Source organism: Hyla sarda, chromosome 8, assembly GCF_029499605.1.
Source record: "Hyla sarda isolate aHylSar1 chromosome 8, aHylSar1.hap1, whole genome shotgun sequence".
Taxonomy (NCBI): domain Eukaryota; kingdom Metazoa; phylum Chordata; class Amphibia; order Anura; family Hylidae; genus Hyla; species Hyla sarda.
The window spans coordinates 12,217,102-12,244,487 of record NC_079196.1 but is presented as its reverse complement, the minus strand read 5'-3'; the positions used below and the strand labels follow the sequence as shown (position 1 = coordinate 12,244,487).

Here is a 27,386-nt window from a genome sequence, read left to right as displayed (position 1 = left end):
CAACGCTAATGGAAACAAGTAATTATCCATTTATTTACACGTTATTCTATTTATATTAACCTATGAATAAATTAGAAATCTATACACTAGAATAGAGGCGACTAGGGGTAGACTGGCTAACAGGGATCCCCTAAGTCCTAGGAACTCTGGCTATGGGGACCCATAAATAAACAAGTACCTTATAGAATGCGGTACTGGGACACCACACTAACATAGTCCTGTAAATACTCTGCACCTTACTAACATAGTCCTGTAAATACTCTGCACCTTGCTAACATAGTCCTCCAAATACTCTGCACCTTACTAACATAGTCCTCCAAATACTCTGCACCTTACTAACATAGTCCTCCAAATACTCTGCACCTTACTAACATAGTCCTATGAATACTCTGCACCTTACCATTATAGTCCTGCAATTCTCTACACCTTACTAATATAGTCCTCCAAATACTCTGCACCTTACTGACATAGTCCTGTAAATACTCTGCACCTTACTAACATAGTCCTGTAAATACTCTGCACCTTACTAATATAGTCCTGTAAGTACTCTGCACCTTACTAACATAGTCCTGTAAATACTCTGCACCTTACTGACATAGTCCTGTAAATACTCTGCACCTTACTGACATAGTCCTGTAAATACTCTGCACCTTACTAACATAGTCCTGTAAATACTCTGCACCTTACTAACATAGTCCTGTAAATACTCTGCACCTTACTAATATAGTCCTGTAAGTACTCTGCACCTTACTAATATAGTCCTGTAAGTACTCTGCACCTTACTAACATAGTCCTGTAAGTACTCTGAATATATTTTCTGTCTGACCACAGTGCTCTCTGCTGACACCTCTGTCCATTTTAGGAACTGTTTAGAGTAGGCGCAAATCCCCATAGAAAACCTGTCCTGCTCAGGACAGTTCCTAAAATGGACAGAGATGTCAGCAGAGAGCACTGTGATAAGGAAGGAAATTCAAAAAGGAAAGAACGTCTGTGGATCACATAACAGCTGATAAGTACTGGAAGGATTAAGATTTTTTTTAATAGAAGCAATTTATAAATCTGTTTAACTAAAAAAAACTGGCCCACATTTATCATTGTAGGTGTAAGTAAAGCATTTATCATTGTAGGTGTAAGTGAAGCATTTATCATTGTAGGTGTCAGTGAAGCATTTATCATTGTAGGTGTAAGTTAAGCATGTATCATTGTAGGTGTAAGTGAAGCATTTATCATTGTAGGTGTAAGTGAAGCATTTATCATTGTAGGTGTAAGTGAAGCATTTATCATTGTAGGTGTAAGGGAAGCATTTATCATTGTAGGTGTAAGTGAAGCATTTATCATTGTAGGTGTAAGTGAAGCATTTATCATTGTAGGTGTAAGTGAAGCATTTATCATTGTAGGTGTAAGGGAAGCATTTATCATTGTAGGTGTAAGTGAAGCATTTATCATTGTAGGTGTAAGTGAAGCATTTATCATTGTAGGTGTAAGTGAAGCATTTCTCATTGTAGGTGTAAGTGAAGCATTTATCATTGTAGGTGTAAGTGAAGCATTTATCATTGTAGGTGTAAGGGAAGCATTTATCATTGTAGGTGTAAGGGAAGCATTTATCATTGTAGGTGTAAGTGAAGCATTTATCATTGTAGGTGTAAGGGAAGCATTTATCATTGTAGGTGTAAGTGAAGCATTTATCATTGTAGGTGTAAGTGAAGCTTTTTTTAGATCTTTTTTTGTGTGCTGGTAATGTGTAGAAGAACCAAATTTATGAAATGTTCACAGACCATTTGATCAGTTTTGTGCAGGTCACATTTTCTAAAATTTCTCTCTTCACATACACTAAAAAGCTACGCCAGGTCTGGGATGGTGTAGTTTGCCAAAATCAGTGGATTACAACTCAAAATCAGCAGAAATGTGTAAACAAAAAGGCGCAAATAAACCCTGCTTGCGCCTTTTTTGTGCCTTTTGTAGACACAAAAAACAGTGTAAAGACAATGATAAATGTCGGCCTCTATGTTTTCCAGTGGAGTACCCCTTTAAAGTACTCAACACTTCTCCCATTGATTACGGCACCTCAGAACGGTAACCTACACTGACATCCACATGACAGCACCGACACCCTAGTGAGACAATCTACTCTCCTACATGTTTATAGCCATTTGTACGGAGCCAAGATCTTTCTGTAGATCACTGATAAAAATCTTCGAACAGAAATTCTTGAATACCTTTATTTGGCGAAGGAAAAAATGACACAGAAAAAATTTAAGGGATTTTTGGTGATATTTTTAATAATTTCGTTTTTTTCATCATGTAGTTTTCATAGTGGCCGATATGGTTAAAACTAAGCTGCTGAAAAGGCTGCTGGAAAGTGATCTGTACAGCATTACAGTGAAAGGTGACACCAGCGAAGACAACAGGAGCTCAGCCCCCCCTCCCCTGTAGATACAAAAAGAAAATAGGAGCTCAGCCTCCCCCTCCCCTGTAGGCAGAGAAGACAATAGGAACTCAGCCCCCTCCCCTGTATATAGAGAAGACAATAGGAGCTCAGCCTCCTCCTCCCCTGTATATAGAGAAGACAATAGCTAATTCTCCCCCACACCTTTCGATACAGAAGACAATAGGAGCTCAGCCTGCCTCTCCCTATAGAATGATCTCTTCATAGGTAACAGAGTAGCTTACCATCCTGCCCCATACAAAGAATAGGGCCTGGAAACATTCATTGTGGCTATTATGTCTAAGGGGCTTCCTGTAAAGCATAACACTAAATACCGCCAAAATACCGCTCAGGCAAGATGGCAACCCCCCATAATAATGTACTAAAAATAAAATTAATAAAATCACAGCCATAAAAAAATAAACAGAACATGTTTCTGTATCTGGCTCCAATTAATAAAAGAAAAAAAATTACTCTAGGTGACAAATTCCCTTTAAAGGGGTTCCCCGCTGCCCCAGCTTTCGGAAAATTTTGTTCCGAACGCTTGGAGTAGGCTGCGGGGGTTGTGATGCCACTTCCACGCCCCTTGTGACATCAAGGCATGCCGCTCGTGACATCACGTCACACCCCCTCAATGCAAGTCTACGGGAGGGGGCGTGCCGGCTGCCACGCCCCCTCCCATAGACTTGCATTGAGGGGGCTTGGCGTGACATCACGAGGGGTGTGACAGTAACTTCACGACCCCCCGCTGCCCACTCCAAGCATTCTAAATGAATGTCGGGTACTGCGCAGAGATCATGGGGGCCCCAGCAGCGGGACCCCCGTGATCAGACATCTTATCCCCTATCCTTTGGATAGGGGATAAGATCTCTAGAGCCAGAGTACCCCTTTAAAATACATGTAGTAAAACACTATTTTGGAGGAAAAAAAACTGCCACAAAAAAAATGCATAGAACACTGCAAAATATAACTTTTTTTTAAAGTTTTGAATTTATTTATACTACAAAAAAAAATAAACGTATGTGAAGGTGTTTGTATTCTAGTATATATTGAAATCTAGATATTTATTGCTGTTGTCCTGCTGTCAGGTTTTTATTAAAGGGGTTATCCAGGAAAAAAAACTTTTTTATATATATATCAACTGGCTGCAGAAAGTTAAACAGATTTGTAAATGACTTCTACTAAAAAAAATCTTAATCCTTTCAGGATTTATGAGCTTCTGAAGTTAAGGTTGTTCTTTTCTGTCGAAGTGCTCTCTGATGATATGTGTCTGGGGAACTGCCCAGTTTAGAAGAGGTTTGTTATGGGGATTTGCTTCTATACTGGGCGGTTCCCGAGACAGATGTCATCAGAGAGCACTTAGACAGAAAAGAACAACCTTAACTTAAGAAGCTCATAAGTACTGAAAGGATTAAGATTTTTTAATTAATTTACAAATCTGTTTAACTTTCTGGAGCCAGTTGATATATATATATATATATATATATATATATATATATATATATATAAAGTTTTTTCCTGGATAACCCCTTTAAGTATTCTGCTTGTCCTGACGGCTGGGTCATCATTCTCATCCTCCTCTTCATCCTCATCCTCCTCTTCATCCTCCTCTCCACCATTGTTGCTATTATTATTCACCTGGAGGTTTTGTGTTTTTTCCTTGGCAGTGTCAGGCTCTACCGTGCAGCCAGCGACCACCACAAATGTGAACAGCACAACCAGTGCAAACTCCACCACTGTAAATCCTATAGTGACGACTGGAAATACTACGGAGAATGTGAATAGCACCGGCAATGCAAATGTCACCACTCAAAGTCCCATAGTGACTGTGAATACTACAGAAAACGTGAATAGCACCGCCAATGCAAACGTCACCACTGCGAATCCTATAGTGACTGGGAGTACTACAGAAAACGTGAATAGCACCGCCAGTGCAAACTCCACCACTGCGAGTCTCATAGTGACTGGAAATACTACAGAGAATGTGAATAGCACAGAAAGTGCAAACGTCACCACTGCAAATCCTATAGTGACTGGAAATACTACGGAAAACGTGAATAGCACAGAGAATACCATAGGCCCAGTAAGCACCCCCATGATGACCACCACCAGTAAGTGTGAGAAACCACATGTGGATATCATTTATCGTTTACCTTATACAATCAGCGGCGGATGCTATTTTTGAATTTCGTAATAGAACACCTGTAATTTTTTCTAAATTGCATTGCCGTCTATGAAACGGCGCATTTCCGAGTCGGGAGAATGTCTGAACGGAAATTTTCTGTGCAGACATTCTCTCATGTGAACGTAGCCTAAGGCTCTATTTATGTCTGTATCCATTCTGCAGATTTTACCATATTTGCATCCATGCTGCAGATCCTGCCATCCTGTCCTTCCCATTGGAGTGACAAAACCACTATGGGCCATGCCAGACTTCACTAGGGGGCCTGGCAGGACACGATGGAAAGTGTTTGTTTTTTTTGCAGCAGGTTGAGGAACAGTGGTCTAGACAATCCTATTTTAGTTTTATGGGTTATCCGGATAATAAACATATCCACAGGATAGGGATAAGTGTCTGATCGCGGGGATCCAACCACTGGGATCGCGGGCGTCCGACCACTGGGATTGCGGGGGTCCTACCACTGGGACCTCCAGCGATCTCCAGAACAGGGCCCGTCTCTTGCCTCTTAGCGCTCTGGCCCACACCGTCAGGGATGTACTAGTCTCAGCAGTGATGGCGCGATCAGCCAATTACCGGCCGCAGTGGTGTTTTGCCTTATTCAGCGATTTGCAGAGCAGGCCGTCACTGTCGAAAACAGGAGCGCTCAGAGGTAAGAGATGGGCCACGTTCTGGAGAACACTGGGGGTCCCAGCGGACACATCCCCTATCCTGTAGATAAGGGATAGGTGTTATTAGCTGGATAATCCCTGGATAACCCCTTTAGGGAGCGTTCACACGCTAGTTACTAGCAGCGGGTTTCCCGCTGGGAGTTACGCTACCATTCATTTGAATTGGTCCGCTGACAGTCCGCAAATCTGACACTATTGCGGACTGTCTGTGCACCCATTTAAATCAATAGTAGCTTAAAACGCAGCAGGATTCCCACAGCGGGAAACCCACTGCTAGTAATAGCGTGTGAACGCACCCTCTGTTTACACGTACAGTATTCTGCGCAGATTTGATGCACAGGATTTCAAGTCATTCAGTTTACATTAAAATCTGCAGCAGAAAATCCTGCGCATTAAATCTGCGCAGAATACTGTACGTGTGAATAGACCCTAAAGGGGCACTCCGCTGCTCAGCGTTTGTAACAAACTGTTCCAAACGCTGGAGCCACCACTGGGAGCTTGTGATGCCATAGCCCCGCCCCCTTGTGATGTCACACCCCACCCCCTCAATGCAAGTCTATGGGAGGGGGCGTGACAGCCGTCACACCCCCTCCCATAGACTTGCCTTGAGGGGGCGGGGCATGACATCATGAGGGGGGGAGGCTATGACATCACAAGCTCCCAGCGTCGGCTCCAGCGTTCGGAACAGTGTGTTCCAAACGCTGAGCAGCAGAGTGCCCCTTTAAAGTGCACCTCAGTGCACATAAAGCACATCAGTCTGTAGTTCAGACTTTTTACCTTTCGGAGGATTTTCCGATGCAGTTTCAGCCTCTGGTTGTAAACCGGAACGTTTCCGTCTACTGACAGCAAGCAGAGATCTGGAAAATGAAACAAAAAAGACTATTAGAAAGTTACAGAACACTTCACTATGCAGTGATGACGTTTTCTTTCCATAGGACTGCTTAGGGAGTCCAAATCCTAGAGGTTGTTCCATCACTATTTAGGGAGTAAATTCACACATGTATAATCTGATAATTCGTTATGGAAAATCCGCAAGCGCGTTATTGTTGCTAATGCGTGGTGGATTATGTACGTGTGATTGCAGCCTTATTCTTTTCTTGGAGTTGGCATCTCTGCAGCATAACCATTATACTGTAATATCCATATAATCTCCGGCTGTTACATCACTCTTTTTTTTCCCGCAGAGCCGATAACCTGCTCGTCTGGCGTCTGTGGGATCGGTTCCACCTGCCTCCAGCTCTACCAGACGTACGAGTGTCAGTGTCCTCTAAACTACCGCTATAACGCGACCGATAGGACATGCTTGAGAGGTGAGAGGAATGATGATGCCAGGCGCTTCCCAGCACACCCTCATAGCCAGTTAGTGGCCAACAGGGCATGCTGGGAGTTATAGTTCCACACAAGCTGGAAAGCCACTTATTGGGTCGGTGATGCAGGGTGTTGGCTGAGGCTTTCTTAAAGGGGTACTCCGGTGGAAAAAATTTTTTTTTAGGTCTTTATAAGTCAACTGGTGCCAGAAAGTTAAACAGATTTGTAAATTACTTCTAAAAAAAAAAAAAAAAATATTTACCCTTCCTGTACTTATTAGCAGCTGTACGCTACTGAGGAAATTCTGTTCTTTTTTATTTCTTTTTTGTCTTGTCCACAGTGCTCTCTGGTGACACCTCTTTCCGTGTCAGGTACTGTCCAGAGCAGCATAGGTTTGCTATGGGGATTTTCTCCTGCTCTGGACAGTTCCTGACATGTACAGAGGTGTCAGCAGAGAGCACTGTGGACAAGACAAAAAATAAATTAAAAAAGAAAAGAATTTCCTCGGTAGTATACAGCTGCTAAAAAGTACTGGAAGGGTAAAGATATTTTTTAATAAAAGTAATTTACAAATCTGTTTAACTTTCTGGCACTAGTTCTTTAAAAAAAAAAGAAGAAGTTTTCCACCGGAGTACCCCTTTAAATCGTATAAAACACCAAGGGCCCTGTTGTACAGGACAGTTATGTAAATAGGCCGATATTGCTCTGTGTACTAGGCTCATACTGCGTCTTGACTCTCTGTCACAGGTAACAGGATGCCAACATATACTGTGGTGAGAGCAGTGGGTGTCATTCATTTCAATGGCCCAAATGGAGTCACCTAGTAACTCCATTCAGGCTGGATATACTATTTTAGCTAAAGGTATTAAAGGTATAGTCTGCTGCGTGGTTTCTATCAGAGTCAAAGCTCGTCTGAAATCCACTCCTGGTCTCATCAGATAGTTCTCCTGCCATCTCCATTCTTTATAGAGGTTTTTCAGGAATAGAATACCAGAGCTAATGTCTTCCAAAAATAGCACCACCTACGTCCTCAGGTTGTGTGTGGTATTGCAGCTCAGTTCCACTGAAGTGAATGGAGACAAGTTGTAATACCGCACACAACCTAAAGACAGGGGTGGTGCTGTTTTTGGAAACAATTTGCTCTGGTTTTCTGTTCCTGGACAACCCCTTTAAACTTCAGCATTGCAATATTAGGGCACAGCTATGATCGATGACCCTTTTGGAGTCTGAAGTAGTCTAAATTCCACCTCCTGTCTCATTAGAGCAGCGCCAACCCCTCCTGCTTCACACTGAACTCTGCAAACCCCTCCTGCTTTATACTGCTGCTCTGCCAACCCTCCTGCTTTACACTGAAGCTCTGCCAACCCCTCTGCTTTATACTGCTGCTCTGCCAACCCATCTGCTTTACACTGAAGCTCTGCCAACCCCTCCTGCTTTACACTGAAGCTCTGCCAACCCCTCCTGCTTTACACTGAAGCTCCGCCAACCCCTCTGCTTTATACTGCTGCTCTGCCAACCCCTCCTGCTTTACACTGAAGCTCTGCCAACCCCTCCTGCTTTATACTGCTGCTCTGCAAACCCCTCCTGCTTTATACTGCTGCTCTGCAAACCCCTCCTGCTTTATACTGCTGCTCTGCCAACCCCTCCTGCTTTACACTGAAGCTCTGCCAACCGCTCCTGCTTTACACTGAAGCTCTGCCAACCCCTCTGCTTTATACTGCTGCTCTGCCAACCGCTCCTGCTTTACACTGAAGCTCTGCCAACCCCTCTGCTTTATACTGCTGCTCTGCCAACCGCTCCTGCTTTACACTGAAGCTCCGCCAACCCCTCTGCTTTATACTGCTGCTCTGCCAACCGCTCCTGCTTTACACTGAAGCTCTGCCAACCCCTCCTGCTTTACACTGAAGCTCTGCCAACCCCTCCTGCTTTACACTGAAGCTCTGCCAACCCTTCTGCTTTATACTGCTGCTCTGCCAATCCCCTCTGCTTTACACTGAAGTTCTGCAAACCCCTCTGCTTTATACTGCTGCTCTGCCAACCCTCCTGCTTTACACTGAAGCTTTGCCAACCCCTCCTGCTTTACACTGAAGCTCTGCCAACCCATCCTGCTTTACACTGAAGCTCTGCAAACCCCTCCTGCTTTATACTGCTGCTCTGCCAACCCCTCCTGCTTTACACTGAAGCTCTGCCAACCCCTCCTGCTTTACACTGAAGCTCTGCCAATCCCCTCTGCTTTACACTAAATGTCTGCCAACCCCTCCTGCTTTATACTGCTGCTCTGCCAATCCCCTCTGCTTTACACTGAATGTCTGCCAACCCCTTCTGCTTTATACTGCTGCTCTGCCAATCCCCTCTGCTTTACACTAAAGCTCTGCCAACCCCTCCTGCTTTATACTGCTGCTCTGCCAACCCTCCTGCTTTATACTGCTGCTCTGCCAACCGCTCCTGCTTTATACTGCTGCTCTGCCAACCGCTCCTGCTTTACACTGAAGCTCTGCCAACCCCTCTGCTTTATACTGCTGCTCTGCCAACCGCTCCTGCTTTACACTGAAGCTCTGCCAACCCCTCTGCTTTATACTGCTGCTCTGCCAACCGCTCCTGCTTTACACTGAAGCTCCGCCAACCCCTCTGCTTTATACTGCTGCTCTGCCAACCGCTCCTGCTTTACACTGAAGCTCTGCCAACCCCTCCTGCTTTACACTGAAGCTCTGCCAACCCTTCTGCTTTATACTGCTGCTCTGCCAATCCCCTCTGCTTTACACTGAAGCTCTGCCAACCCCTCTGCTTTATACTGCTGCTCTGCCAACCGCTCCTGCTTTACACTGAAGCTCTGCCAACCCCTCTGCTTTATACTGCTGCTCTGCCAACCGCTCCTGCTTTACACTGAAGCTCTGCCAACCCATCCTGCTTTACACTGAAGCTCTGCCAACCCCTCCTGCTTTACACTGAAGCTCTGCCAACCCTTCTGCTTTATACTGCTGCTCTGCCAACCCTCCTGCTTTACACTGAAGCTCTGCCAACCCCTCCTGCTTTGTACTGCTGCTCTGCCAACCCTCCTGCTTTACACTGAAGCTCTGCCAACCCCTCCTGCTTTATACTGCTGCTCTGCCAACCCCTCCTGCTTTATACTGCTGCTCTGCCAACCGCTCCTGCTTTACACTGAAAGAAACGAAAAAAAGGGGATTGATAAGCGGCGCCCCGTGTATTATCCCAGGATATACGTGGGAGGTGTAGAGAATTGGGATGTCCCCACGGGGCTTATAGATGGCCGTTCACCTCAATGTGGAATTAACAGGCATGTAACCCCTCTTTAGAGGGGTACCAACAATGGTGCGTCGCTGCTCAGCCAGTGGGTAGCAGGAGTCGACCCAGGTTGTTCTGTTGAAGCGGTAGGAGGAGTAGAAAAAAAACCTTGAATACCGGTGCTGCGACTTAGAGCATGTAGACAATGACGTCCAGGTAGAGGTAAAGATCCTGGGCAGGACCGTTTTTATTAAACAAAAGAAAAACAAATAAAAAAACAATGGATTACGCGTTTCGGGAGGAGCCCTCCCTTCCTCAGATCAGAGGAAGGGAGGGCTCCTCCCGAAACGCGTAATCCATTGTTTTTTATTTGTTTTTCTTTTGTTTAATAAAAACGGTCCTGCCCAGGATCTTTACCTCTACCTGGACGTCATTGTCTACATGCTCTAAGTCGCAGCGCCGGTATTCAAGGTTTTTTTTTCCACTCCTCCTACTGCTTTACACTGAAGCTCTGCCAACCCTCCTGCTTTATACTGCTGCTCTGCCAACCCTCCTGCTTTACACTGAAGCTCTGCCAACCCCTCCTGCTTTACACTGAAGCTCTGCCAACCCATCCTGCTTTACACTGAAGCTCTGCAAACCCCTCCTGCTTTATACTGCTGCTCTGCCAACCCCTCCTGCTTTACACTGAAGCTCTGCCAACCCCTCCTGCTTTACACTGAAGCTCTGCCAATCCCCTCTGCTTTACACTAAATGTCTGCCAACCCCTCCTGCTTTATACTGCTGCTCTGCCAATCCCCTCTGCTTTACACTGAATGTCTGCCAACCCCTTCTGCTTTATACTGCTGCTCTGCCAATCCCCTCTGCTTTACACTAAAGCTCTGCCAACCCCTCCTGCTTTATACTGCTGCTCTGCCAACCCTCCTGCTTTATACTGCTGCTCTGCCAACCGCTCCTGCTTTATACTGCTGCTCTGCCAACCGCTCCTGCTTTACACTGAAGCTCTGCCAACCCCTCTGCTTTATACTGCTGCTCTGCCAACCGCTCCTGCTTTACACTGAAGCTCTGCCAACCCCTCTGCTTTATACTGCTGCTCTGCCAACCGCTCCTGCTTTACACTGAAGCTCCGCCAACCCCTCTGCTTTATACTGCTGCTCTGCCAACCGCTCCTGCTTTACACTGAAGCTCTGCCAACCCCTCCTGCTTTACACTGAAGCTCTGCCAACCCTTCTGCTTTATACTGCTGCTCTGCCAATCCCCTCTGCTTTACACTGAAGCTCTGCCAACCCCTCTGCTTTATACTGCTGCTCTGCCAACCGCTCCTGCTTTACACTGAAGCTCTGCCAACCCCTCTGCTTTATACTGCTGCTCTGCCAACCGCTCCTGCTTTACACTGAAGCTCTGCCAACCCATCCTGCTTTACACTGAAGCTCTGCCAACCCCTCCTGCTTTACACTGAAGCTCTGCCAACCCTTCTGCTTTATACTGCTGCTCTGCCAACCCTCCTGCTTTACACTGAAGCTCTGCCAACCCCTCCTGCTTTGTACTGCTGCTCTGCCAACCCTCCTGCTTTACACTGAAGCTCTGCCAACCCCTCCTGCTTTATACTGCTGCTCTGCCAACCCCTCCTGCTTTATACTGCTGCTCTGCCAACCGCTCCTGCTTTACACTGAAAGAAACGAAAAAAAGGGGATTGATAAGCGGCGCCCCGTGTATTATCCCAGGATATACGTGGGAGGTGTAGAGAATTGGGATGTCCCCACGGGGCTTATAGATGGCCGTTCACCTCAATGTGGAATTAACAGGCATGTAACCCCTCTTTAGAGGGGTACCAACAATGGTGCGTCGCTGCTCAGCCAGTGGGTAGCAGGAGTCGACCCAGGTTGTTCTGTTGAAGCGGTAGGAGGAGTAGAAAAAAAACCTTGAATACCGGTGCTGCGACTTAGAGCATGTAGACAATGACGTCCAGGTAGAGGTAAAGATCCTGGGCAGGACCGTTTTTATTAAACAAAAGAAAAACAAATAAAAAAACAATGGATTACGCGTTTCGGGAGGAGCCCTCCCTTCCTCAGATCAGAGGAAGGGAGGGCTCCTCCCGAAACGCGTAATCCATTGTTTTTTTATTTGTTTTTCTTTTGTTTAATAAAAACGGTCCTGCCCAGGATCTTTACCTCTACCTGGACGTCATTGTCTACATGCTCTAAGTCGCAGCGCCGGTATTCAAGGTTTTTTTTTCCACTCCTCCTACTGCTTTACACTGAAGCTCTGCCAACCCTCCTGCTTTATACTGAAGCTCTGCCAACCCCTCCTGCTTTATACTGAAGCTCTGCTTTGTCAGATTTGCTGCTGTATATAAAAGCACAAGCTCAGCATTAGGTCAGCAAATGGAGAAATTGTTACATTACAGCAAGGTCAAAAGATTATAAACTACATGTAACACTACCCACCAGGGAGAAATAGGATTATCTGGATACTGTTGCACCTAAGGGAAAGAGCCTTAATAACAGGGAGGAGCCAGCAATAAGGGGAGGAGCCTCAATAACAGGGAGGACCTCCAATAAGGGGAGGAGCCTCAATCACAGGGAGGATCCTCAATAAAGGGAGGAGTCTGGATATGCACTACAGATTCAGTATACAAACCATATACCTTGTATCTGCACTATATGAGCACTTTCCTGGAGTACCCCTTGGTCTCCAGTTATATGTAACAGCTGGAGAGCCACAAGTTGTAGACCACTGTGTTAGAGACTTTGTGTAGCCCCACCTGCTGGACAGTGCAGGGAGTTGTCTGTATCCTGAGAACATATGTATTTGTCTATAAATAATCAATGTTCTTCTCCATTAGGTGAAAGTTTCTATGGTGATTTTTTAATACAAGGAGTAAGTTTCAATGAGAAACCAGAATCGATGGAATACACAGAACTATACAACAGGGTGATTACTATGGTGAGAGCTCTAATACTAATTACACTGTCATACTCTGCTGCCCCCTGCAGGCATGTCATTATATTACTATTATTACTATTATATCAGTGATGTCATACAGGGGGCGGGGCTGTGATCACATGTCATTATATTACTATTATATCAGTGATGTCATACAGGGGGTGGGGCTGTAATCACATGTCATTATATTACTATTATATCAGTGATGTCATACAGGGGGCGGGGCTTTGATCACATGTCATTATATTACTATTATTACTATTATATCAGTGATGTCATACAGGGGGCGGGGCTGTGATCACATGTCATTATATTACTATTATATCAGTGATGTCATACAGGGGGCGGGGCTGTGATCACATGTCATTATATTACTATTATATCAGTGATGTCATACAGGGGGCGGGGCTGTGATCACATTATATTACATTAATAATGTCATACAGTCAGGCTGTGACAACCTATGGGAGCTGGTTGTCAGTAGTAATAGATGGAGGTTGGAGTTTTATATTAAACGTTCTATTTTATTTTTCCACAGTCTGAAGCGTCGTTGTCAGATCTAGAAGGGTATCTGGGCACAGTCATAGTGAAGATAAGGTAGGTGCAGCATAGCACATGATGAGAGTGCCGTGAGGATGATGAGAGTGCCGTGAGGATGATGAGAGTGCAGTGAGGATGATGAGAGTGCCGTGAGGATGATGAGAGTGCAGTGAGGATGATGAGAGTGCCGTGAGGATGATGAGAGTGCCGTGAGGATGATGAGAGTGCAGTGAGGATGATGGGAGTGCAGTGAGGATGATGAGAGTGCCGTGAGGATGATGAGAGTGCAGTGAGGATGATGAGAGTGCCGTGAGGATGATGAGAGTGCCGTGAGGATGATGAGAGTGCCGTGAGGATGATGAGAGTGCAGTGAGGATGATGAGAGTGCCGTGAGGATGATGAGAGTGCAGTGAGGATGATGAGAGTGCAGTGAGGATGATGAGAGTGCAGTGAGGATGATGAGAGTGCCGTGAGGATGATGAGAGTGCCGTGAGGATGATGAGAGTGCCGTGAGGATGATGAGAGTGCAGTGAGGATGATGAGAGTGCAGTGAGGATGATGAGAGTGCAGTGAGGATGATGAGAGTGCAGTGAGGATGATGAGAGTGCAGTGAGGATGATGAGAGTGCAGTGAGGATGATGAGAGTGCCGTGAGGATGATGAGAATGCTGTGAGAATGATGAGAGTGCAGTGAGGATGATGAGAGTGCAGTGAGGATGATGAGAGTGCAGTGAGGATGATGAGAGTGCCGTGAGGATGATGAGAGTGCAGTGAGGATGATGAGAGTGCAGTGAGGATGATGAGAATGCTGTGAGGATGATGAGAGTGCAGTGAGGATGATGAGAGTGCAGTGAGGATGATGAGAGTGCAGTGAGGATGATGAGAGTGCCGTGAGGATGATGAGAGTGCAGTGAGGATGATGAGAGTGCAGTGAGGATGATGAGAGTGCAGTGAGGATGATGAGAGTGCAGATAGGATACTAGAAGAATGGTCACAACTCTGGACACTAAAATTTAATGTGGATAAGTGCAAGATAATGCACCAGGGGAGTAAAAACCCTCGGGCAGAATATAGAATATTTGACACAGTCCTGACCTCAGTATCTGAGGAAAGGGATTTAGGAGAAATTATTTCAGAAGACTTAAAAGGTAGGAAGACAATGTAATAAAGCAGCAGGAAATGCTAGCAGAATGCTTGGATGTATAGGGAGAGGTATAAGCAGTAGAAAGAGATAAGTGCTCATGGATGTATAGGGAGAGGTATTAGCAGTAGAGAGAGAAGTGCTCATGGATGTATAGGGAAAGGTATTAGCAGTAGAGAGAGAAGTGCTCATGGATGTATAGGGAGAGGTATAAGCAGTAGAAAGAGAAGTGCTCATGGGTGTATAGGGAGAGGTATAAGCAGTAAAAAGAGAGAAGTGCTCAAGGGTGTATAGGGAGAGGTATAAGCAGTAGAAAGAGAGAAGTGCTCATGGGTGTATAGGAAGAGGTATAAGCAGTAGAGAGAGAAGTGCTTATGGATGTATAGGGAGAGGTATAAGCAGTAGAAAGAGAGAAGTGCTCATGGGTGTATAGGGAGAGGTATAAGCAGTAGAAAGAGAGAAGTGCTCATGGGTGTATAGGGAGAGGTATAAGCAGTAGAAAGAGAGAAGTGCTCATGGATGTATAGGGAGAGGTATAAGCAGTAGAGAGAGAGAAGTGTTAATGCTGCGGTACAGAACACTGATGAGACCTCACTTGGAGTATTGTGCACAGTACTGGAGGCCGTATCTCCAGAAGGATATAGATACTCTAGAGAGAGTTCAGAGAAGATACTAAACTAGTACATGGATTGCAGGATAAAACTTACCAGGAAAGGTTAAAGGACCTTAACATGTATAGAAGAAAGAAGAGACAGAGGGATATGATAGAGACTTTATATACATAAAGGGAATCAACACGGTAAAGGAGGAGAAGATATATAAGAGAAGGAAGATTACCACAAGAGGATATAGTTATATATTAGAGGGGAAAGGTTTCTGCAGTAATATCAGGAAGTATTACTTTACTGAGAGAGTAGTGGATGCATGGAATAGCCTTCCTGCAGAAGTGGTCGCTGCAAATAAAGTGAAGGAGTTTAAACATGTATGGGATAAGCATAAGGCTATCCTTCATATAAGATAGAGATAGGTATAAGGCTATCCTTCATATAAGATAGGGATAGGTATAAGGCTATCCTTCATATAAGATAGGGATAGGTACAAGGCTATCCTTCATATAAGATAGGGATAGGTATAAGGCTATCCTTCATATAAGATAGGGATAGGTATAAGGCTATCCTTCATATAAGATAGGGATAGGTACAAGGCTATCCTTCATATAAGATAGGGATAGGTATAAGGCTATCCTTCATATAAGATAGAGATAGGTATAAGGCTATCCTTCATATAAGATAGGGATAGGTATAAGGCTATCCTTCATATAAGATAGGGATAGGTACAAGGCTATCCTTCATATAAGATAGGGATAGGTATAAGGCTATCCTTCATATAAGATAGGGATAGGTATAAAGCTATCCTTCATATAAGATAGGGATAGGTACAAGGCTATCCTTCATATAAGATAGGGATAGGTATAAGGATATCCTTCATATAAGATAGAGATAGGTATAAGGCTATCCTTCATATAAGATAGGGATAGGTATAAGGCTATCCTTCATATAAGATAGGGATAGGAATAAGGATATCCTTCATATAAGATAGTGATAGGCATAAGGCTATCCTTCATATAAGATAGAGATAGGCATAAGGATATCCTTCATATAAGATAGGGATAGGCATAAGGCTATCGTTCACATAAGATAGGGATAGGTATAAGGTATTCCTTCATATAAGATAGGGATAAGCATAAGACTATCCTTCATATAAGATAGGGATAAGCATAAGGCTATCCTTCATGTAAGATAGAGATAAGTATAAGGATATCCTTCATATAAGATAGGGATAGGTATAAGGATATCCTTCCTATAAGATAGGGATAGGTATAAGGCTATCCTTCATATAAGATAGAGATAGGTATAAGATTATCCTTCATATAAGATAGAGATAGGTATAACGCTATCCTTCATATAAGATAGGGATAGGTATAAGGTTATCCTTCATATAAGATAGGGATAGGTATAAGGCTATCCTTCATATAAGATAGGGATAGGTATAAGGCTATCCTTCATATAAGATAGGGATAGGTATAAGGCTATCCTTCATATAAGATAGGGATAGGTATAAGGATATCCTTCCTATAAGATAGGGATAGGTATAAGGCTATCCTTCATATAAGATAGGGCCAGGGACTATTGATAGGATTAGATTATTGGGCAGACTAGATGGGCCAAATGGTTCTTATCTGCCGACACATTCTATGTTTCTGTACTGCAGTGAGGATGATGAAGAGTATAGAGAGGATAATGATGGCATAAGTAGTTCAGATAATAAATGCTCACCTGTCAGCCCATGGCATGTTTTAGGTTAAATAATCCTTAGATACCTGATAATAACCCCCCGGATCTTTATAAACTCCCTCTCCCCCAAATATCCTAATACTGCCCTCTCTGCAACCTGCCCCGAAACCCACCCTGTTCCCCTTTTTCTAGACACCTGCTTATAGTCCAAGCTGCCTAACTGCTCTTTTTTTTTTTTAACATAATTTGCTGCCCTAGCATTGTGCCCAGTGCCCTATTGGCACATGCCCTACCATGCCTCCCCGAGTTGCACCCCTGCCTGCCCTCACCTGACACATCAACACTTTTATCTATATTTTTCTGTGCTGTTTTTAGTGCTGTTTCTTCCAAATCTAAAACAAGAAGCAGACGAAGCAATGTGGATGTTACCGCCAAAGTCAGTCAAATATTCTCACAGGGAACAAAAAGGACGGCAGAAGAGGTAATCGCCGCGATAGAGAGTAAATATCCAGGAGCGTATAACAGTAAGTATCCTGTATACCAGTGGTCTACAACCTGCGGACCTCCAGATGCTGCAAAACTACAACTCCCAGCATGCCCGGACAGCCAATCTATTGTATATTTTCAGATTATTATTAGTTATAGTTGTATCTATTCTGTGTTTATTATCTCTTACATTATCTCTATACTATTTATTTGTATCTATTCTGTGTTTATTATTTCTTACATTATCTCCATACAATTTCTTTGTATCTATTCTGTGTTTATTATTTCTTACATTATCTCTATACAATTTCTTTGTATCTATTCTATGTTTATTATTTCTTACATTATCTCTATACAATTTCTTTGTATCTTTTCTGTGTTTATTATTTCTTACATTATCTCTATACTATTTCTTTGTATCTATTTCGTGTTTATTATTTCTTACATTATCTCTATACAATTTCTTTGTATCTATTATTTTCTTTGCGTATCTCAATGACCAGATACCAAATTACCCATTTATCCGCACCACTTTATCAATTGTCTCTAAACTCTGCACCTCCAGATGTTGAAAAACTACAACTCCCAGCATGCCCTCCTCAATTTTATCTTTTTTGTCTTATCACAAACCACACCCATTTCTGCCCATGCCCCACCTATTTTTTAACAAGCCACTCCCATTTCTGTTCATGTTTTGCCTCTTTCCCAACAAGCCACTCCCATTTCTGTTCATGTTATGCCTCTTTCCCAACAAGTCACACCCATTTCTGTCCATGTAATGCTTCTTTCCCAACAAGCCACACCCATTTCTGTCCATGTAATGCTTCTTTCCCAACAAGCCACACCCATTTCTGTCCATGTAATGCTTCTTTCCCAACAAGCCACGCCCATTTCTGTCCATGTAATGCTTCTTTCCCAACAAGCCATACCCATTTATGTCCATGTAATGCTTCTTTCCCAAAAAGCCACACCCATTTCTGACCATGCTCCACCTCTTTTCTAACAAGCCACTCCCATTTTTCAGAGTTTCAGCTCTTTTAGATCAGTGTTTCCAAACCAGTATGCTTTATCAATTGTCTCTAAACTCTGCACCTCCAGATGTTGAAAAACTACAACTCCCAGCATGCCCTCCTCAATTTTATCTTTTTTTTCTTATCACAAACCGTACCCATTTCTGCCCATGCCCCACCTCTTTTTTTTAACAAGCCACTCCCATTTCTGTTAATGTTATGCCTCTTTCCCAACAAGTCACACCCATTTCTGTCCATGTAATGCTTCTTTCCCAACAAGCCACACCCATTTCTGTCCATGTAATGCTTCTTTCCCAACAAGCCACACCCATTTCTGTCCATGTAATGCTTCTTTCCCAACAAGCCACACCCATTTCTGTCCATGTAATGCTTCTTTCCCAACAAGCCACACCCATTTCTGTCCATGTAATGCTTCTTTCCCAAAAAGCCATGCCCATTTCTGTCCATGTAATGCTTCTTTCCCAACAAGCCATACCCATTTATGTCCATGCCACGTCTCCTTCCCAAAAAGCCACACCCATTTCTGACCATGCTCCACCTCTTTTCTAACAAGCCACTCCCATTTTTCAGAGTTTCAGCTCTTTTAGATCAGTGTTTCCAAACCAGTATGCCTCCAGCTGTTGCAGAACTACAAATCTCAGCATGCCCAGACAGCTGTTGGCTCTATACTGAGTCTCTATGTCAAGGGTGTCCAACCTGTGGCCCTCCAGCTATTGCAAAACTACAACTCCCAGCATGCCCGGACAGCCGTTGGCTGTCCGGGCATGCTGGGAGTTGTAGTTTTGCAACATCTGGAGGTCCGCAGGTTGAAGACCAATGCGGTATACAACCCCCCCCCCCCCTCCACACACACAGAATCCATACAGAACAACGGTTTACATCCACTGATCTTGTCGTGTCGTAACCATCATATTCTTTTCTGCAGATCAAAGCATCTGTACATTCATCTGTGACTTAACAACAACAACATGCGAACCGACACCAGACGGCCAAGGGGCCACATGTACCTGTTTGGAAGGGTATTACTCCTCCTCAACTGCGACAGTGACAACCTGCAGAGGTGAGACCAGGACCGTCACCGGCCATCATTCACTCCATGCTGCTAAGTGACCACCAATATGGCCGTCGTTACAGCTTCTACTGTAGTTTTCAACCAGTTTGCCAAGGCTTCTGAATGGAAAATAAGCCCAATTGTTTCCTGTTCCTCTCCTGTGCCATTATGCCATTCAGCACTGAGAAAAGCTGAGTGGCCACTCCCGTGTGAACTGTAATGCTGGTTGTTACTCAGCTTTCCATCCCGAACATTCGGGCCCCTGCTGATGGTGGCCGTTTCTGATGACAATATATCAGGGGATTAGTCTTAAAGGGGTACTCCGGTGGAAAACTTTTTTGTTTTAATCAACTGGAAACCAGAAAGTTAAACAGATTTGTAAATTACTTCTATTAAAATTTTTTAAAGGGGTTATCCAGGAAAAAACGTTATATACATTATATATATATATATATATATATATATATATATATATATATATATTAACTGGCTCCAGAAAGTTAAACAGATTTGTAAATTACTTCTATTAAAAATATATATATTAATCCTTTCAGTACTAATGAGCTGCTGAAGTTGAGTTGTTCTTTCCTGTCTAAGTGCTCTCTGATGACACGTGTCTCGGGAACTGTCCAGAGTAGAAGCAAATCCCCATAGCAAACCTCTTCTACTCTGTGCAGTTCCCGAGACAAGCAGAGATGTCAGCAGAGAGCACTGATGCCAGACAGAAAAGAAGAACTCAACTTCAGCAGCTGATAATTATTAGAAGGATTAAGATTTTTTTTATAGAAGTAATTTACAAATCTGTTTAACTTTCTGGAGCCAGTTGATATATAAAAAGAAAATGTTCCATGGAATACCCCTTTAATCCTTTGAATACTTATTAGCTGCTGAATACTACAGAGGAAATTCTTTTCTTTTTGGAACACAGAGCTCTCTGCTGACATCACGAGCACAGTGCTCTCTGCTGACATCTCATGTTAGGAACTGTCCAACGTTTGCTATGGGGATTTTCTCCTACTCTGGACAGTTCTTAAAATGGACAGAGAGGCCAGCAGAGAGCACTGTGGTCATGATGTCAGCAGAGAGCTCTGTGTCCAAAAAGAAAAGAATGTCCTCTGTAGTATTCAGCAGCTAATAAGTATTCAAAGGATTAAGATTTTTTAATAGAAGTAATTTACAAATCTGTTTAACTTTCTGGCACCAGTTGATAAAAAATAATAATAAAGTTTTTCACCGGAGTACCCCTTTAATTAAAAGAAAGAAAAAAAAAGACTGTGTCAAAAAGTTATACAGATTTGTAAATGACTTCTATTAAAAAATCTTAATCCTTCCAGTACTTATCAGCTGCTGTATGATCCACAGGAAGTTGTTTGGAACTGTCCAGAGCAGATGTTTGCTATGGGGATTTGCTCCTACTCTGGACAGTTCCTGACATGGACAGAGGTGTCAGCAGAGAGCACTGTGGTCAGACAGAAAAGAAATTCAAAAAGAAGAACTTCCTGTGGAGCATACAGCAGCTGATAAGTACTGGAAGGATTAAAGGGGTATTCCAGGCAAAACCTTTTTTTACATATATCAACTGGCTCCGGAAAGTTAAACAGATTTGTAAATGACTTCTATTAAAAAATCTTAATCCTTCCAATAGTTATTAGCTTCTGAAGTTTTCTGTCTAACTGCTCAATGATGATGTTACGTCCCAGGAACTGTGCATGATGGGAGAATATCCCCATAGGAACTGCACAGCTCCCGGGACGTGAGTCATCAGAGAGCAGTTAGACAGAAAACAACAACTCAACTTCAGAAGCTAACAACTATTGGAAGGATTAAGATTTTTTAATAGAAGTAATTTACAAATCTGTTTAACTTTCCGGAGCCAGTTGATATATAAAAAAAAGTTTTGGCCTGGAATACCCCTTTAAGATTTTTTTAAATAGTAGTAATTTACAAATCTGTTTAACTTTCTGGCAATAGCTGATTGAAAAAAAGTTGTTTTCCCCCGGAGTACCCCTTTAAGGGTAATTAATTGCCCTTCTGTGTTTCAGATTGTTCACCCCAATGTTACCTGGAAGAGAAAAAATACTGCAATCAGGGCTCTGAGCCCATGCCGAGCTGTGACTGCCGCCCGGGATACAAGACAAACGGGGACACATGTCAGGAGTGAGTCCTGTAGATACATAGACAAGCAACATGAATATGTATTGCAGACACCTAGAGTGAGCCCTAACACAACACACAGTTAACTGCAATGCCACAATGTAACACAGAGACAGAAGTTAAAGGGGTATTCCAGGAAAAAAAACTTTATTTTTCTTATATCAACTGGCTCCAGAAAGTTAAACAGATTTGTAAATGACTTCTATTAAAAAAAAATCTTAATCCTTTCAATAATTATCAGCTGCTGAAGTTGAGTTGTTCTTTTCTGTCTGACAACAGTGCTCTCTGCTGACATCTTTGCTTGTCTCGGGAACTGCACAGAGTAAAAGAGGTTTGCTATGGGGATTTGCTTCTAAACTGGGCGGTTCCCGAGACACGTGTCATCAGAGAGCACTTAGATAGAAAAGAACAACTAAACTTCAGCAGCTCATAAGTACTGAAAGGATTAATATTTTTTTTATAAAAGTCATTTACAAATCTGTTTAACTTTCTGGAGCAAGTTGATATATATATATATATATATATATATATATATATATATATATATATATCTAAAAACGTTTTTTCCTGGATAACCCCTTTAACACAATGTAATAGGGTAACACGATGCCACAAGTGCAATAACGTAACATAATGCACCAAGGTATCATAATGGAACCATGTGACATGATGCACAGTGTATACTAATGCAACAACTTAACACAATGCAACAATCTAGCGCAGCCGCTCATTGATGGTGGTTGTGTTCACCCTCTCACCTTTCTTCTGGTTTTCTTGCAGATGTGATTTTGGATACTCTGGAGCAGACTGTAAAGACAGTGAGTATCTGCAGAGACTAAGTTCTGGTGACCCAGTATGTATGGCGGGACCATAGGGTGTAGCGGTGTAGGTGGTAGGGCCAGATGGTATTAAAGGGGTACTCCGGTGAAAACCTTTTTTCTTTTAAATCAACTGGTGGCAGAAAGTTAAACCTATTTGTAAATTACTTCTATTAAAAAATCTTAATCCTTCCTGTACTTATTAGCTGCTGAATACTACAGAGGAAATTCTTTTCTTTTTGGAATGCTCTCTGATGACATCACGACCACAGTTCTCTCTGCTGACGTTATTATAATAATAATAACGCTTTATTTATTGTTGTCCAGGGCGTGTTATAGTACGGGAAAGGGCAATGTTATGGGGACACTATGGCTATCACTGGTATGGGGGAATAGTGACTGTCATTGTTATGGGGGACTTCAGCTGTCACTATTATGTTTGTTGTGTGTGTGGTGAATAGATATTTCGCGAATATATTGACGATTATTCGTCCTATGTTCGCAAAATTCGCATATTCACTATTTTCATTCACTTTTTTTTTCCAATGCAAAAATTTTCATGTAAAATTCGCATAAAAAATTTGCATGTGAAGAAAACCTGAAAATTAGCATGCAAAAATTTGCATTAAAAATTCACATGTAAAAAAAGGAAACAAAAAAAAACATAATTACGAATATATAGCACTATATTCTAAATATTCGCGAAATCGTGATGTGCCGATGTCCGTGATAAAAATTTGCATTATGAATATTTGTGCTCAACACTAGTAGTAAATACCTCCGTGTACTTCTCCCTTATCATGACTGCACTCATACCCACCTGTTCTCTCCCCCTCAGATTATCTGCTCATCCTGGTAATAGTTGGCGCAGTGCTGGGGGCGGCCGTCGTTGCCTTGCTGGGTGCAGTGATCGGAGTTTCCGTCAGGTATGACCTCACTGACCAACCAGACGCTGTAGTCCTGTCTATGGCTGTATTGCTGGATTTCTGACTGGATACTTTTTTTTTTCTGGCAGCGCTAAGAAAGCAAAGAAATATGAAGACAGAACAGCGCTGATTAAGAAAAACGAAACAACTTTCGGAAATGACAGCCCCGCCCCTGTACGAATTTTCCCCAAAGTTCAAGCAAAGACTGACCTGGGCGAGGTGAACACGGCCGTCAATGTATATGATGACAACGAGGAGTTTTCCCGCAACTTTCCCAAACGGGACTATGATGAGGTGTGTATCGCGTGGCACGGTGGGTAGTGCTGTTCATATTGGGATGGAGAAAGGAGATCAGAAAGTCCTTCTTAAAGGGGTACTCCAGTGAAAACCTTTTTTTTTTTTTCTTTATGTACTGGTGCCAGAAAGTTAAGCAGATTTGTAAATTACTTCTATAATAAAAAAAAAACTTTACCCTTCCAGTACTTTTTAGCAGCTGTATGCTACAGAGGACATTCTATACTTTTTGATTTTCTTTTTTGTCTTGTCCACAGTGCTCTCTGCTGACACCTGCTGCCCGTATCAGGAACTGTCCAGAATGGGAGAAAAATCCCCATTGCAAACCTATGCTGCTCTGGACAGTTCCTGACATGGAGAGCACTATGGACAAGACAAAAAAAAAAAGAAATTCAAAAAGGAAAGAACTTCTGTGGAGCATACAGCTGCTAAAAAGTACTGGAAGGATGAAGATTTTTTTAATAGAAGTCATTTACAAATCTGTTTAACTCTCTGGCACCAGTTGATTTAAACATTTTTTTTTCTCCCACCGGAGTACCCCTTTAATCTATTCACACGTGTACTGTACTGTACATATTTTATGCTGCAGACGTAAAGCTCCTTTCAACTATTTGGTTCTTATTAATCCGTATTTATCCGTTATTATACGTCCGTTTTTTTATTTTACAATATATAAAAACGGATGTTTATAACGGATGAATGAACTATAGTGTGAAAGGAGCCTTACATTGAAATCTGCAGCATCAAATATGCACAGGATACTGTATGTTTAAAGGGGTACTCCGCTGCTCGGAGCTGTTCCGAACGCTGGAGCCAGGAGCTAGTGATGTCATAGCCCCGCCCCTATATGACGTCACACCCCGCCCCCTCAATGCAAGTCTATGGGAGGGGGCGTGACAGCTGTCACGCCCCCTCCCATAGACTTGCATTGAGGGGGTGGGGCGTGACGTCATGAGGGGCGGGGCTATGAAGTCACAAGCTCCCGTCGCCGGCTCCAGCGTTCGGAACAGTTTGTTCAGAACTCTGAGCAGCGGAGTACCCCTTTAAATACATTCACTTGGGTGGATTACCAATAAAGTTCTGCAGTGGAAAATCCACGGCAGGAAGCTTTCAAAAGCTCTGCATTAGAGATGAGCGAACTTACAGTAAATTCGATTCGTCACGAACTTCTCGGCTCGGCAGTTGATGACTTTTCCTGCATAAATTAGTTCAGCTTTCAGGTGCTCCGGTGGGCTGGAAAAGGTGGATACAGTCCTAGGAGACTCTTTCCTAGGAATGTATCCACCTTTTCCAGCCCACCGGAGCACCTGAAGGCTGAACTAATTTATGCAAGAAAAGACATCAACTGCCGAGCCGAGAAGTTCGTGACGAATCGAATTTACTGTAAGTTCGCTGATCTCTACTCTGCATGTCTGAACGCACCTTTAGGCCTCATTTACACAGCAGAATGTTCACCCGGAAAAATTACTGCCGGACATTTTGTGCGTGGCAGACGACAACTGTTTGGGTCGGTGCTAGGAATGCGCCGTCTCCATACACGGCAATGCATTTCCGAGAGGTTTCCTCTGAAAGAATAAATATGGAAACATGGAGTCTGGAACTTGAATTTGCGCAGCTGAATTTTCTGCCGTGGAAATTCTGCCATGTGCACGGCGCAGCAGAATCCTATAGAAAATGATGGGGAGGCTTCTGCACCGGAATTTCCGCATGTCATTTTTGCGCAGGATTTTGCTAAGAATGTTTGCCGTGTGAACAGGCCCTAAGGTAAGGGAGTTGTGATTTTGCAACATCTGGAGGCATGCTGGCAGTTGTAGTTTTCCAACATCTGGAGGTCCACAGTTTGGAGACCATTATTTTAAACCATTTAAAGGGGTACTCCGGTGGAAAACTTTTTTTTTTTTATCAACTGGTGCCAGAAAGTTAAACAGATTTGTAAATTACTTCTATAAAAAAATCTTAATCCTTCCAGTACTTATTAGCTGCTGAATATTACAGAGGAAATTATTTTCTTTTTGGAATACAGAGCTCTCTGCTGACATCACGAGCACAGTGCTCTCTGCTGACATCTCTGTTTATTTTCAGAACTGTCCAGAGCAGGAGAAAATCCCCATAGCAAACATATGCTGCTCTGGACAGTTCCTAAAATGGACAGAGGTGTCAGCAGAGAGCACTGTGGTCATGATATCAGCAGACAGCTCTGTGTTCCAAAAAGAAAATAATTCCCTCTGTAGTATTCAGCAGCTAATAAGTATTGAAAGGATTAAGATTTTTTAATAGAAGTAATTTACAAATCTGTTTAACTTTCTGGCACCAGTTGATAAAAAAAAAAAAAGTTTTCCACCAGAGTACCCCTTTAAATCCTGGTAAAGACTCTATAACAGAAGAGTAGGTACAGAGATATGGGCCGGGGTTATCTATAGACTTGTAGGAGAAGCTCAATAAACTTTTTTTATTTTTATTTCCCTTGCAGAATCCATGGTACGAAATGGCCAGAAAAGAGCAGAATTATTAGTAATCGGCCCCTGGATGGCGCTACTATCCTGTGTTATTATCTATTATAAGGGCCCTGAGCTTATTGGCAGGTACAATGAGTATATATGACAACAAGAGAGGAATCGGCAATAACCCCAGACCGGCACTGGAGCCGTCACTGCGCTCGTAGGACGCCTGGACTTCCTGCTCGGCATTTACTTGAAGATCTTTATTTTCTGTAATTTATTTAATGATTATTATGGTGAACACACAGAACTGGGAATTATAAGGAACAATGATACATCTGAGGATGAGATCAGTGCCCTGCACCCACCTCTGCAAGTAAAGATATATACAGTGATCCCTCAACTTACAATGGCCTCAACTTACAATAGTGTCAACATACAATGTTTTTTTCTGGACCATTGTAACTTGAAACCAGACTCAACATACAATGTACGGACAGTCCAGATCTGTGAAATGTGTCAATGGCTGGAAGAACTGACCAATCAGAATGGACATTTACACCTGTACTACTGAAGTGTATGCACTGACTTTTGTCTGGTAGCGCCCCCTACAGTACAGGGAGGTATTACATGTTCTGTACTACTCTTTACCTGTATTACTGAAGTGTATGCACTGACTGGTGTCTGGTAGCGCCCCCTACAGTACAGGGAGGTATTACATGTTCTGTACTCTTTACCTGTACTACTGAAGTGCATGCACTGACTGGTGTCTGGTAGCGCCCCCTACAGTACAGGGAGGTATTACATGTTCTGTACTCTTTACCTGTATTACTGGTGTGTATGCACTGACTGGTGTCTGGTAGCGCCCCCTACAGCACAGGAGGTATTACATGTTCTGTACTCTTTACTTGTATTACTGAAGTGTATGCACTGACTGGTGTCTGGTAGCGCCCCCTACAGTACAGGGAGGTATTACATGTTCTATAATACTCTTTACCTGTATTACTGAAGTGTATGCACTGACTGGTGTCTGGTAGCGCCCCCTACAGTACAGGGAGGTATTACATGTTCTGTACTCTTTACCTGTATTACTGAAGTGTATGCACTGACTGGTGTCTGGTAGAACCCCCTACAGTACAGGGAGGTATTACATGTTCTGTACTCTTTACCTGTATTACTGAAGTGTATGCACTGACTGGTGTCTGGTAGAACCCCCTACAGTACAGGGAGGTATTACATGTTCTGTACTCTTTACCTGTGCCACGGTTAGCTGCTCTTTTGGACACAGGTAAGGGCGGCTACATTTTGTGTGTACTGTACAGGACCCTGAAGAAGCTCCTGTCCTCTATATAGACCAGTCTTTCCCAACCAGAGCGCCTCCAGCTGTTGCAAAACTACAACTCCCAGCATGCCTGGACAGCCTTTGGCTGTCCAGGCATGCT

The 27,386-nt window shown here is 43.1% G+C and overlaps 1 protein-coding gene across 2 annotated transcripts in view; it reads left to right on the top strand.

The window, feature by feature from the left end:
- Positions 1 to 26,625, top strand: part of MUC13 (mucin 13, cell surface associated) — a 37,559-nt gene extending 10,934 nt beyond the window's left edge. The window contains exons 2-12 of one of the 2 annotated variants that reach the window (XM_056536939.1): positions 4,093 to 4,536; positions 6,460 to 6,585; positions 12,672 to 12,772; positions 13,311 to 13,369; positions 17,122 to 17,270; positions 19,189 to 19,323; positions 21,357 to 21,471; positions 22,249 to 22,286; positions 23,125 to 23,212; positions 23,302 to 23,506; positions 25,977 to 26,625. In XM_056536939.1, the coding sequence (XP_056392914.1) occupies positions 4,093 to 4,536; positions 6,460 to 6,585; positions 12,672 to 12,772; positions 13,311 to 13,369; positions 17,122 to 17,270; positions 19,189 to 19,323; positions 21,357 to 21,471; positions 22,249 to 22,286; positions 23,125 to 23,212; positions 23,302 to 23,506; positions 25,977 to 26,018 (1,502 nt within the window). In that variant the 3' untranslated portion in view covers positions 26,019 to 26,625. Of the gene's footprint in view, positions 1 to 4,092; positions 4,537 to 6,459; positions 6,586 to 12,671; positions 12,773 to 13,310; positions 13,370 to 17,121; positions 17,271 to 19,188; positions 19,324 to 21,356; positions 21,472 to 22,248; positions 22,287 to 23,124; positions 23,213 to 23,301; positions 23,507 to 25,976 lie in introns of those variants that run through there. The other variant, XM_056536940.1, reaches the window with a different exon arrangement.
- The last annotated feature ends 761 nt before the right edge of the window (positions 26,626 to 27,386 follow it).